At 44.4% G+C, this 12921-nt stretch overlaps 1 protein-coding gene across 20 annotated transcripts in view; it reads left to right on the forward strand.

The window, feature by feature from the left end:
- The window catches only part of CSMD2 (CUB and Sushi multiple domains 2), a gene marked incomplete at its 5' end in the record, with an annotated part of 338842 nt that overhangs the window by 229945 nt on the left and 95976 nt on the right, over window positions 1-12921 (forward strand). For all 20 annotated transcript variants that reach the window (XR_014575007.1, XR_014575008.1, XM_083809741.1 and 17 more), the window contains 5 exons: window positions 2788-2957; window positions 4859-5015; window positions 5404-5595; window positions 6952-7078; window positions 12703-12905. Coding sequence is in view for 18 of the 20 variants with exons in the window: in XM_083809741.1 (XP_083665867.1) it covers window positions 2788-2957; window positions 4859-5015; window positions 5404-5595; window positions 6952-7078; window positions 12703-12905 (849 nt within the window). The remainder of the gene's footprint in view (window positions 1-2787; window positions 2958-4858; window positions 5016-5403; window positions 5596-6951; window positions 7079-12702; window positions 12906-12921) is intronic.

Consider the following 12921-nt stretch of genomic DNA (forward strand, 5'->3'; position numbering starts at 1 on the left):
TGTGACAAGCAGCCTCTTCAGGGCATGAATAATAATCAGGTTGCAGAGAAAGCTCATCAAGGGAATAGAAATCAAAAAGAATCATGACATAGCTTAAATCTGATCCTCAGACATCCCTAAATGGACGCAATGGCTTCCATTTTCCCAGTTCCCTACTGTAGATGGCTTTGAATTAGCATGTGGGTTTTGTAATAACGGATCGAATTTCCCATCTGGTGATGTGCACAGAACTCTGGTAGCAGGGTGACAGCTTTTTCCATGATGCCCGCAGTGAATATTCAAGCCTGTGTGCTTGCCCTGTTAAAAAGGATGCAGATGGAAACTGGGGACGTAGCCCCTCAGATCACAGGAGATGTGTTTTTGCCAGAGAGCCCAGACACTTTATATTCAGTTCCTGTTCTAGATGGATCTGTATAGCAACAAGGGTGATCTTGTCCCTTGGCCAGCCCGTCTCTCCAGGGCAGGAATGCCTCCCCGCTGACTGCTGCTTCAGACCAGGTGCCAAGCGCTGATGTCCCCAGCATCATCCCGGGTAATCTGTGCTAAAGGGAATGTCGTCCTTTCCGTAGAGGCCAAGAGGGGAAGGAGAAAGTCACCTCAGAAGTACCTCCTCTCCCCACGTCTGCTGCTGCCTCCTTATTTTGCCTTCATCTTTTATCGGGAGGACCGGCAGAAGTAGCAGAGTCGGTGCAGAAAGCTGCACATGCACCATGATGGTTTCCCTGAGATCCAGCAGCTTTGTATGCTGCGAAGGACCCGTGGAGACGAGGCAGAGCTAGCTAATCAGAAAAGCTGTTTTCAGGGCAAGTTGGAACAACTCTGCCCAGTTGTGCATACAAAACACTGGGACTCAAAGGAGTAGCAAGCCAATGTTTTACAGCTGAAAATCTTTCAGGGTAAATAGGCCAAGAAAATGACGACTCACGGTTTGCTCATGTGGGAGCTAATCAGGGAGTAACAAAAAATCCTAAACGTAGAGTGGTTGCAGGATATATTTGCATATGCTAGGGGATTGTATGTCTATGTAGCAAACGGGCTGCAGTGGCTCTAGCTGGGCTCAGATGCTCGGACAAGACAGTCACTGCTGGCAAGAGGTGTCCTCGAAGGAGGACACACATCCTTGGGATGCCATTTTGCAAGTAGGCCCTCAAGCTGTATCTGAGTGTTGCAAACTTTTGCTTCCTCCCTTAGATACCCGCAGGTAAGAGCTAATTTTCATATTGTCCCATGAGCTCTGGGAAAGCTCAGTGCTATCACAGTACTACTGCTGCTTGCAATCAGATGCACTTGAATATCTGTTCGCTATATCATGTAGCGAGGACTGCATGTCCTCGCTACAAGCATTCCTGTTATACTCACTGTGGCATGTTCATAGGAGAAAGAGGTAGTGTCTTTAAAAGCTTGCAACTGAAGTACATAAAATAGGCGAATGTTGGTTCTTTCTATTTTCTGGAAGCCTTAAACCCAGATCTCATGAGATTCGAGATCGATTGAATCTCCAAAGCTGTCATTCTCCTCCTTCTCTAAGGAAGATCACTCTGCCTAGTTTTGTGTCTTACAAATCTTCCAACTTCAAATGACTCAAAAACAAATGTTGTTCACACTACCCAGAGCAGAAAAGCAGAGAAGCCTTACTAGAGGAATGTAATAGAATAGGGACAGGCGAGGGACAGATCGTAGTGAATAACTGAGAGAAGGGATTCTTTTTTTTTTTCCTCTTTCAGAACTGGTAAAACTATAGCAGTTTATAACCTGTAACGGAACATAAACTACCCCTCAGAAATGAGAGAAACAATTGCAGTAACATATACTACCCCTACCCTTCCAGTTCCCTGAGCAAGAGGTTGACAGGGATTCCTGCAGCAGCATCTCCTTCTCCGTCCCCAATCCCTTGTATTTTGAACAAGAAAGGTCAATTCTTTCTATGCCACAGAAAAACCCAAGCCCATTGTGGGATTTTGAGTGACATGTTGGGAGGAAACAAACATGTAAATTAGAGCTAGTTTCTGAAACAGAGGGGCAAAAGGATTTCCAGTTTTCTCTCTTTTTCTAGCGGGAATGGATGTAATTGTTAGCTGCAAAGCTGGGAAGAAAAACAAAAGCAGGGAGCAAGGGGCAAGAGGTCCTTTAAAATATTGTTAGATGATGAACTGAAGAGCCAAGGGCAGAATTAACAACAAACAAAAGGAAATGTCAAATTTTGCCCTTTTAGTTTTCAGGAAATTGTTTTGGGGAAGATTTTCAAATTCACACGTAGCTTTATCATTTGTAATTATTTTAGAGTTTCACTGAGCGTTTCTTTCTGCACAGAGATCTACACTTGAAACACACAGGTACCAGCAGCCAGTGGTGTGCTGTGCTGGCTGTTAAAGGAATGCCATTACAATTTTTATTTCCCATGTTAATGTAAAAGTTGTAAAGGTATTTGTCTATACAGCATGGCAAAAGACTTTAAATATTTCAATCTAATAATATTATTTTAATTTCCTTCTGGTTCGTGGATCAGGAAGGATCACAAACACACATGCTTTTGAGCAGGTGGTGGCTTTCCATGGATTTTGACTTTTTGTGATGCAGTTTCCCTATCTGTACAAGGAGAGGATGTTAATCTCTTGTAAAACACCTGAGGTTTAAGCATGATAGAGGTGCTAGTAAGTGCTGGGGTTTGTTTCTTTGTTTTTTCACTAATTACACTTGGAAGTAGAGTTCATGGATATGTTAGCGGATGGGTATAGGAAGGAGTGAGCATCTGTGGTTATTAAAATGTGGTTTTATGTCTTTATATAGCTGAATGTGGCTCATCTGTAACTGGAACCCAAGGTGTTCTGTTGTCCCCCAACTATCCAATAAACTATAACAACAACCACGAGTGCATCTACTCCATCCAGACGCAGCCAGGAAAGGGGATCCAGCTGAAAGCCAGGACTTTTGAACTGGAAGCAGGAGATGTCCTCAAGGTAATTCTTTTGTCTCTACCAGTGAAGGGTAGTGCTGTAATGAGAGCAAGATCTGAAAGGGAGGTGATGTCCTAAAATTTTAACAGAGCTAGCTGTGACTAATCTCTGGAAAATGCCACCCAGGCAGTGCCAGGAGTGCAGTGGTAATCTCTGGAAGGGTCTCATACTAGGAATTGGACTGACATCCCCCCAAAAGTCCTTCATATGGCTTTCATAGCTAGGAGTCACTGCTGTGTCACTAGGTGCCTGACATGGCTGCTTTGAAGACAGCAGCAAGATTTCCTGGATCAGACTGTTCCTAAGGCTAGGCAGATGAGCTAGGATATTATCTGTGGGTATTCACTCTAGTGCTAGAACAAGGTCGAAAGCTGATATAGCTGTGAAACAATGTATTCTAGCCCAGGGAAACTGTCTGATCAGCATGTGTCACTGCTGGGCGTTAGTTGGCTGCGTTTAAAACATATTCTATAATTTTAGGGAATGAGCACCTCTGAACTTCACGTGCTCATGGCAGTCCCTGGCAACAGCACTAAGGCAGTAGTGAGCATCCTGTGCTCTTCAGCCTAGGTGATTGTTTGAGGCTTCACTCTGCTGATGAGTGTATAAACAAATTCTGTACCCTGTAAAAATGTGGATATCTGTGCTGTATTGCTATACCTTCTGCTGTCGTCTTCCCTAAGATGCAGGGAAGGCTTCAGTCTTCGTTACGCATATTGTGCCTTATTGTTTAGGTTACCAAGCATCTGTCTTAAACAGCAAAAGTAGTGGAAAGAGCCCATATGGACTGAGAGAGGCTACTTTTATTTTTAGAGAGAAATACTTGGCCTCTGAGAGTGAGTAGATAGGGAAAGACAGGCTTTAACCCATCATCTTCAAATACCACGCAGAGCTACAGAAATTACACCAACTGTGTGGAAATGCGCATTAATTTGGGTAAATAATTTAATAGATTTACTGGAATGCCAGAGATCTTCCCCTTGTAGCTAGACTTCAGTTTTTAATCTGCACAGTTGTACAGTGGGAGCTGTTGACACATGAGGGAGTGGGAGGTTTGTAGCATTATTTTTGTGTTTCTAGGAACCAAGCCTGAATCCCCTGCAAAGCGGGTTTATTTAAATTCAAGCTCTTCAGCATTCCCATACTCAGATTAATCTGCATTTACAAGTTTCAGGATTCTATATGGAAGGAGACAAATCCAGGCTGAGTTTCTATTAATCAAAAAGAAATAGTTTTGTAGGAAGCATTAATATTACAAGATGTGTGCTGCTGTGCTAAACCATCTTCCCAGAGAATGCCTCCGTCCTTCTTTAAGTGCCATACTTCTGCACCGTGAGATAGGTGTAATCCACATATTTTCAACTCACAGGATGACTAGAACGAGAGAGGTTTCCTGCTAATGCAAAGAATATACTTGTGAAAGAAATTATTTTCTCTTAACAGGTTTGTCATCAACTTCTCTTCTACTCCTGAGGAAAGTTACTGTCAATCTCTATTAGCGAGAAGTTGCCCTTTATCCTCATAAGAGAATCATCCTATCCAAAAGAAAAAAATCTGTTTTTTTTTTTAAATAATAGTGGGGTCAAGACAGATCCATGACTCACTCTAGGAACAGTGTGTTTTTCCCAGTAGCTGTGTTGAAGCTTTGGAAAGAGAGTTTAGTTCAGAATACACGGCCCTGAGTGCGGTATAAGCTCAGGTGTAAGGGGAGGGATGCGTATCCTCCAGGGCATGAATTCTGCTCCTCAAACAAACAGCATCATCAACTCTTATCGAGTCAGACTCTTAATGGGAATAATTTCACTGGCTCCAAATGAGCTGTCCCTATTCTCAGTCATGGAGGATTTACCCCTCAAGTAGCAAATAAAGGATGTTTTCCAGTATGTGTTTCTTGTTCCTCCCAGGTCTATGATGGCAGCAATAGCTCTGCTCGCCTGCTGGGTTCCTTTAGTCGCTCTGAAATGCTTGGCACCAGCATAAACAGCACTTCCAGCAGCATGTGGCTTGAGTTCATCACCAACAGCGAGAACACGAGTAAAGGCTTTGAGCTGCAGTTTTCTAGTAAGCCTTGGGCCCATATGCCTGTGAGATGGGAATCTGAGGTGTAGTTGTGTATTTTTGTTACAGTTGCATGAGTAGAGCAAACGGTCCTTTCTGTAAAGATCTTGGGGTCTAAAGTGGAAGCAGAGTGGGGGAGATGAATTATGCCAGCAAGCCTGTTCTGTTGTGAATGAGGCAGTGGTGATACAGAAACTTCTACTTGCAACTGAGATATCAGATCCCTGGGATCTCTTTCCAATCTCAATCAAAAAATACAATTCTCCATATGGTGTTTCTTTTCTCCAACAGAGCATTTTTCTTAAGAGGAAAGCAATTAATATAATCTTGTGCTAATGGCTTCTGGCCGTTAAATTTATGAGGAAAGCTGATGCTGTTTCTCCTGCTCCAGGTTTTGAACTCATCAAATGCGAGGACCCTGGCATCCCGCAATTTGGCTACAAGGTCCATGACGAAGGACACTTCGCTGGCAGCTCTGTATCCTTTAATTGCGACCCTGGCTATACACTGCGAGGCAGCAGGGTGCTGGTCTGTCTGACCGGAGAGCGGAGAGCTTGGGATCAACCCCTGCCAACCTGTGTAGGTGAGACAACTCTTGCTTTTAACAACTCCTCTAACAAGTGCTTTGCTTGCGGGCAATGCACTGAGTGCCCTTTCTTTCTCTTTAGCTAATGCACGTGACATTATCTCTGGTATTGATTGCAGCCATCTACATCAAAAGAGATATTGATAAGGATCCTGTGTAAGGCATCTTCAGATTGAGAGCGCTGATAGCTGCAAAACTTCTACAAGCAGTTTTAACATGAAACACTGTGCTCTGAGCACAGATTTGACAAGGTTTTGTGCTTCACTGCAAGGCGACTACTGCTTTCTCAGTCCGTGTCCTTTCACTTGTATGTGTTAAATAGAGTGGCACTTCCTGATAATGGCAGACTTCAATGTGCGTCCTGGCATTTGACAGTTCAAAGTCATGTTTATTTGAGAGCTACATGACATCTGATCCCAGTTTCTCAGACATTTTAATTCCCTTAGTCTTCTCTTCGTTAAGTCCTGAGTTCCCCTTTACCTATAACTCTCCAGCAGAATATCTTTTTGCATGGAAAATTCTTTTATTAAATTTTGTATATCTAAATGAAATGCTGTTGGTTTGTTACATGACAGCGACATGCTTAGCTAGTGTTTCCCAGGGCATGTTCAAGTTCTTAGAGACTTACGTCTCTGATCTCAGCAACCAGCAGGCTGCCTTCTTTGTCGTAAGTGGTGTGCTCAGACATTGGTGTTCTGAATTCTGCCAGAAGTTAGAACCTTTATGCCACAAGTCTGATGAATTTTAGCCTTGCTTGTTGAGGTGAAAAGACAAATTTCTGTGATTTATCCATCTTCCTAACCTTTACCCTATTAGCTGAATAGACACGTTGACTAGTCATGTCTGCATATACTAGTCATAGTCTGCATGAACATGTGGAAACTTACAGAATTTTGATGGACATATTATGAAAACTATTCAAAAATCCTCTCACTGAGGTTCATGTAGCAGACATACATATATTGGCTTGTTCCCTTGATCACATTCATGAATCGTTAAGACTTCTTGCAGATGCAAGGAGAAGAATTGAGCTCTTTCACCCCAAGCATGAATCAGGGAAAGCCAGGATGCTGGCAGGCTCTGTCTTTATTCACTATGAAGCCAAAAAGGTGGAGGGAAGCTTTGACAACATGTCAGATTTTAGGAACATGCAGAGAAGTGCAGTTATTCTGCTGACTCACTGTTCTGAATTAAAAGCTGAATTAAAAGACTCTCCTTATCTTTGGCTAGTAAGCTCTAAGAATCTCTTCAGATGGGAAGAAATTCTCTGTTGTATCGATAGGATGACAGTTGCATTGTTGCCAAGAGCCATAATATGTCATGAATCTTCTCACCAACCCATATGTTTTTCAGCTGAGTGTGGGGGTACTATCAAAGGAGAGTCGTCAGGACGGATACTGTCTCCCGGATACCCCACACCCTATGATCATAATCTGAATTGCATTTGGACAATAGAGGCAGAAGCTGGCTGCACAATAGGGTGAGTTGAAGGTCTTCGCTCCTGGTTTTTACAGTTTTTGTTTGTTTCTGCATTTCTTCTTCAGAGTGGTGATGGTTTACTCAGTGCTTTCATGACCTGAGGTCAGAGAGGTTTAGTAATGTCTTGTCATTGGGTTTCCAAATTCTTCAGGCACCACAAAGGATAGTGGAAGGCAATTATGGATTTGGTTCATCTCTCATTCATGCTGCCAGAGTGAATTAACACCAAAGCAGATGAGCTCTGTCAAGTTGTTTGTGAGAATGAGCGAACTGTCAGGCATGGGGGTCCCCAGGTGCGAGTGAACAGCTGGAAAAATGAGACCACAACACGTAGCTTTCATCTTCTAATTTTATTGTTTCGTGTAGGTTTTAGTAATAAAAATAAATCTAGAATTAAAAATAATATTAAAAAGGGAATTTTAGGAGATAAAATGCAGTTATTCTCCCAAAGGAAAAGCTCAAGATTGTTTCTAAACATCTGGTCTGTACAGAGACCCAAGACTGTTTTTTCTTCCCACTCCTCTGACTTCTGTTGTTGTTCTGGTTTTACTTTCCTGTTGGAAAATGGCAATCTGAAAGGTAATTTGTTTATAAGTTATGTGAGTTTGGCAGTTAGGTAGGCATGGTACTGAGAACATTTGGCTCGTAAAGTTAGTGCAGTCACCAGCAGAATCCAAGCAGTTTTCTACTCCGTGATGCTTCATCTGTGATCCCTGCCGCTTGCCACTGTTCCCACGCTGCGATGTGCCCCGAGCCCTGCCAAGCCATTCCTGCACTGCTCTGCATGTACCTTTGTATTTCAGGCCAGCCAAAGCCATCTTCAACAGAAAACAACTGTACTGGCAAGTAAAGTTTTTGCTAATTGATGGGTCTTGTGGGGAAGAAGGGTAGATTTTAAGGTTTATTCAACAAAAATCCTCTTCTCCCAGGATCTCCCCATCATCCTTTCTAATGCTTGTTACCTGGTGCGTGAGCCCTGTTTCTGTGCTGGCCTGAGCCCTGTTGCTGTTCTGGTCCTGCACTCATTCATCTCCACCATAGATTCCTTGCTGCGTCAGCACCCATCTTCTCTTCAGTGGAGACAGTTAATCATGTTGAGCTCTACGGTGCTTTTAGTCGATGGATTTATGTGGGGGATAGGCTTGGTCCAATATTTTCGTTTTTCCGTAAAGCAGAAATTCTCTCCCTTAGGTCTGCTTATCAGTACGGTTCAATAATGGATGGTTTCTGATATGGACGTAGAAGAAAGAGCATAGCCAGTGCAGCTTAATTCCTGCACAAGCAACTTCCAGTTGAATTCTCCTCTTTTTTTCATTCTTCTCTAGGAGATCCTGAAGATTTCTGTAGGACAAAGTAGGCATGAAACCCCATCCTCTGTTCCTCCCCCAAAGTGTAGGAGATTACCTCACCCAAAGACTGCTTCAGCAAATGAACTTTACCCACACTTTACTCACATGCATAATCCTAGCCACTTCTCTGAGAGTACACAAAGGAGCAGAACCATAGGCTCATGTTTGCAGGATCAGCCAGAGGCTTGGAAGGGGCCATGACTGAAATGAAACGATGCCAGGCAATAGTATGGTAATACACCTTGTGACCCTTCCTTTGTCATTAGAGATGAAAGCTCTCTTCTTCTCTTCCTTTATTTGGCAGCTCAAACAGAACAGATGATCTCTGGGTAGTTGAGAGAGCACATTTTCAGCAAGTTCATTTTTATGGTAATCCATTGGAAAAATAATCCTCTTCACGCATGATGCAATTGTATAAAGCCCTCATTTATAACTTACATTAAAATTAATCACCAAAGCTTTTTGAATAAAGCTGTATCTGCACAGAAGGATGGGAAGGAAAGGAAGGAGAGAGAGGCAGAAAAATCAGTCTGTCTGTTATTGCCATGAAAGTTAAAGGGTTGTACTTTGAGAGAGGATTAATCGTGTGCATGTGCAAACACAAGCATGCACGCACACACAAAATTGCAACTGAAGTGACTTGCCTGCAAGACTAGGGAGAGAAATAGGATGGAGAAGCAGGAGGGTGTGCTGGAAAATGAATGGCATTGCCTTCAAGTCCTGCTTGCAGAGCTGAGAGCAGTGAATATACGGTTAGGAGCGGCAGTGGCGTTCTGTTGCGTGGCGGTGATCTCAGTGTCACGCGAGGGTTTATTGATGCTGCCAGCCCCAGCCTAACGAATGGTGCTGTATGGACAGGCTCCGTTTTTCACAGTCTCATCGAGAAGTACGAGTGAAAGCATCTGGCTGTTGCAGTTTTCTTCTACGGATATTTCTAGGCGCGTAACATTTAGCAGCTTTTACGTTTGGGAACCCTCTCCTGGCTAGAGGGTGGCGGTGGGGAGCCCTGCAAAGTGCTGGTAGCATCAAGGACCTGCAGCTTTGGCATTACCACACGGCGGGGACGTCAGAGCGCAGTGCTGTCGGGCTGCCTTCTGCTGCAGCCCTCTCCGGATGGGAGCTCAGCAGCTTGCACGGAGCCAAGCTGGAGGCAGGGGCTTGGGCAGGAGGCGGCAGCAGGAGGGACCCCCAGGCTGGTCAGGCAGCTCGTGGGGTGCCTTCTGGAGGGCTGGGGCAGAGTGGTTTTGTACAGGTCGTGCAGATCATCAGTGCAGAGCTGGCCTCTCCTCCGCCTTGCTAAGCTGGGAGAAGTTGCCCTCTCTCTCTCCCTCTATATGATAGAGGGCAGCTTATATATATATATGCATATATATTCCTGATTTGCTTTTAGCTGCATTTTCTTGCATGTAATTGGGATTGTCAGAGTGTCTCCATTGTCTGCTAAGTCAGTTGTTCTGTCTTGTCTTAAATTAAGCCCTGCTGGGAATGGAGTCAGGCTGATAGAAAAACTGTGCTGTTTGGTTACAGATGTGCTTTTTGAATAGATTGATTTGCTTCAGAGATCACCAGTTTTCTTAATAAAATCAGCTATCCCAACAGACTCCTCAACCAGCTGGTGTTGAGCAACTTATGTCATCTGGTTATATTCCTAAGGCATTCTCCTCGCTGGTAAAGCCTGCGAGCAAGTTGCTTACTAGAAGTAAATGAGGGAAGGGAGCTGCTGGAGGCAGCAGTTAGCCTCGGTCCCACGGCGAGGTGTTGGTGAGCTCCCAGGTGTTCCCCATCCTGGGTCAGTCTCTGCCACCATCTCCCTGTTTCCCTGTTTCTGAGATCTTCAGCGATGAGTTTTCCCTGGCAATTCTGGCTAACTGGCACTGGCTAGCCTGCGAGCAAACCATCAGGCCAAGGCACCTGTGGAGAGCAGCTCTGCTATGATCCATTCTTATTTTCCTTGAGTTTTTTTTATTTGTTTTTTAAATGCAAGGTCTCTGCTAGGTAGATTTATGATTCAGCTCTTTCGGTTTCTGTCGGATTCCATGGATGTCATTTTGTTGCTGAGTGCGTTGCAGTGTTTGGCTTTTTTTCCTTTTTTTTTTTTTTTCTTTTCATGTTTCTACCTTATTTATTTGTTTGCCCTGGATAAATGGGAAAGCAGCCAAGCAAATGCTTTCTTGTTCTCTTCTGAGGGCTGCCAGGGTTTTAAGCCCAGTACCTGATTGTTTTATTTTTGCAGCTTTTCTCAGTACAGTTTATAGATCTCTGCCCCTGTTTCGGAGTGGCGTGCCTGGAGTTACCCAGGTTAGCCTGATTGCACCATGTCGGGTGGTATTTCCCCCAGTGCTAATGTGGCAATGAGAAACAGAGACGACTGAATGGCTTTTTGTCGGCTGACATTTTAAGTGCAGGAGTGAAAAGGACTGAGCCCTGATGTATCGCAGCAGCTTTAGTTGGTAACTCCCTTGGGGGTGACAATAATAATGACGGTATCTCATGCTTAGGTGGTTCTTCTCGTCTTGGAAGATCCAAAAGCTCCTTGCGAAGTCTGGATTTGTGTGGCAGCTGCTTTACATCCTTCCACAGCAGAGGTTGTTTTGGAGAGAAGTGCAGCATGGCATTGCCCCAGCCCGGGGTGGGAAGCGAGGAGCATCCCACTGGGGGTTGTGCTGGGACCAAGTTTGTCCCGTCCCAGGTGCCACCAGGTCACTTCTGTCCTCCTCCCACCCAGCCAGGTCCATCACTGGTGCAGGCTCTGCAGTGAGTTTCCTCACCAGGGTGACTCCTGGCAGCATCTTGGGTTTTCTCTGGGGAATTTTCTGTGGAAGTGTCAAGCAGGCAGAGCCCTGGTTGAGTTTAAAAGCAGGAAAAAGCAGAGCTCCGAGTAGCACTTGCTGCAGGCGGTTGTGTACCAAGGAGCATTTGATGCAAGTGCTGAAGACTTTGCAGCCCTCTCTCCAGGGCAGACAAAACTATAAAGTACACACGGTAAGGAAACACAATCTGCATTCAGAGCATTGTAATAAGCACCTCATGGAGAGCAGAGTGTAATTTCACCACCAGCCACCAGCTTCTTAGTTTCTGTTTTCTCTCCCTTCCCTTCCTATTGTGTGTTTTGGAGAGCTGGCTCATGCTGACTCTTTTCCTTTATTTCTTACCGAAGTTATTCTGTTAGCTGATCTGAATAGAGTTTTTCAACATCCAAAACTTTGTAAAACGTGTAAAAATCCTTTCCTGTGTCAGCCACTTTGCTCCTCTCACATGCTTCAATCCAGCGTTCAGAATTTGCACTTGCCTGCTTACCATCTCCCCCCAACACACACTCCTTTCTGCCCTTTTTCTATTAACCTCTGGGGCACCTAATACCCTGGTGAGGGTTTCTTTTCCAGCATGATGCTGTTTTAAATAAGAGTGGTGCTGGTTGTTTTCCTTTCCATTTTTTCCCCTGATATACAAGATTAGCTTGGTGCCAGGAGCAAATTCTTTGATCTGAAAGCAAGTAACAAAAATCGATGCATTTTATCAGTAGATGCTGGCCCTTGACAAAAAGCCGTTCCTTGTAGGATACACAAAAAAGCAAAAGGACAGCCAAGGTGATTGCTGTGTGCAACATAGGGACAAAGTGTGAATTGCATGAATATACATCAGTTGTCTGAAGGGACCTTAGCGCATTTACTGCTAATTTTCCTTTTAGAATAAGTTTCTCAATACTTCCGTGTTTATCTGTAATAGAGCCCTGTAAAACCAAGGACAAAGCCCATCCTCCTCTTCACAGCTTCTGTGCCTCCCTGCTGCAGGTTGCTGGCGTGTCCTTGACTGAGCCTTTTGTCTGTGTGACAGCTACTCACTGTAATGGCTGAGCACCTTCAGTGCAAAACCAACAGTGATCTTCCAGCTGGGGATTTCTCTGCTGCCCGTGGTTGGCTTTTGGACCTTTGCTACTCAAGATTTTTAGGAGAAATTAGTACTTTTTTTTGCTTAGGGAACAGCACAAAGGACACAAATTTCAGAAAGCATTAGTATCCATGACCCAGTTGTTCTCTGTTTATGGATGTGAGTGTTTTACTAGGGAGGTGTCCCACTAGGAGATCTTGCTTTTTATAGACTGAGTATGTTTGGTAGAGGGCTAAAATACTGTCTGAGGTTAGTGGCAGGTAACAGGAGAGAACACGCACAGTGGGATGAGGTACCTTGGGTTGGTTGCAAGCACCTTTGTAACCCTCCCATGGAAGAAGGCAGAGCTTAGTTTGTGGTGTGACCTCCAGTTCTTCCTGCTGCACAGGCTCCATTTCATGGTTTTCCACACTGAGGAGTTCCACGACGTGCTGAGGATCTGGGACGGTCCGGTGGAGAACGGAATCCTCCTAAAGGAGATGAGTGGGTCCAGCTTACCCAGCGATGTCCACAGTACTTTCAATTCCGTCATCCTTCAGTTCAACACGGATTTCTTCACGAGCAAGCAGGGCTTCGCTGTTCAGTTTTCAGGTAGGCTGTATGTTCT

Source organism: Anser anser (genome assembly GCF_964211835.1).
Source record: "Anser anser genome assembly, chromosome: 24".
NCBI lineage: Eukaryota > Metazoa > Chordata > Aves > Anseriformes > Anatidae > Anser > Anser anser.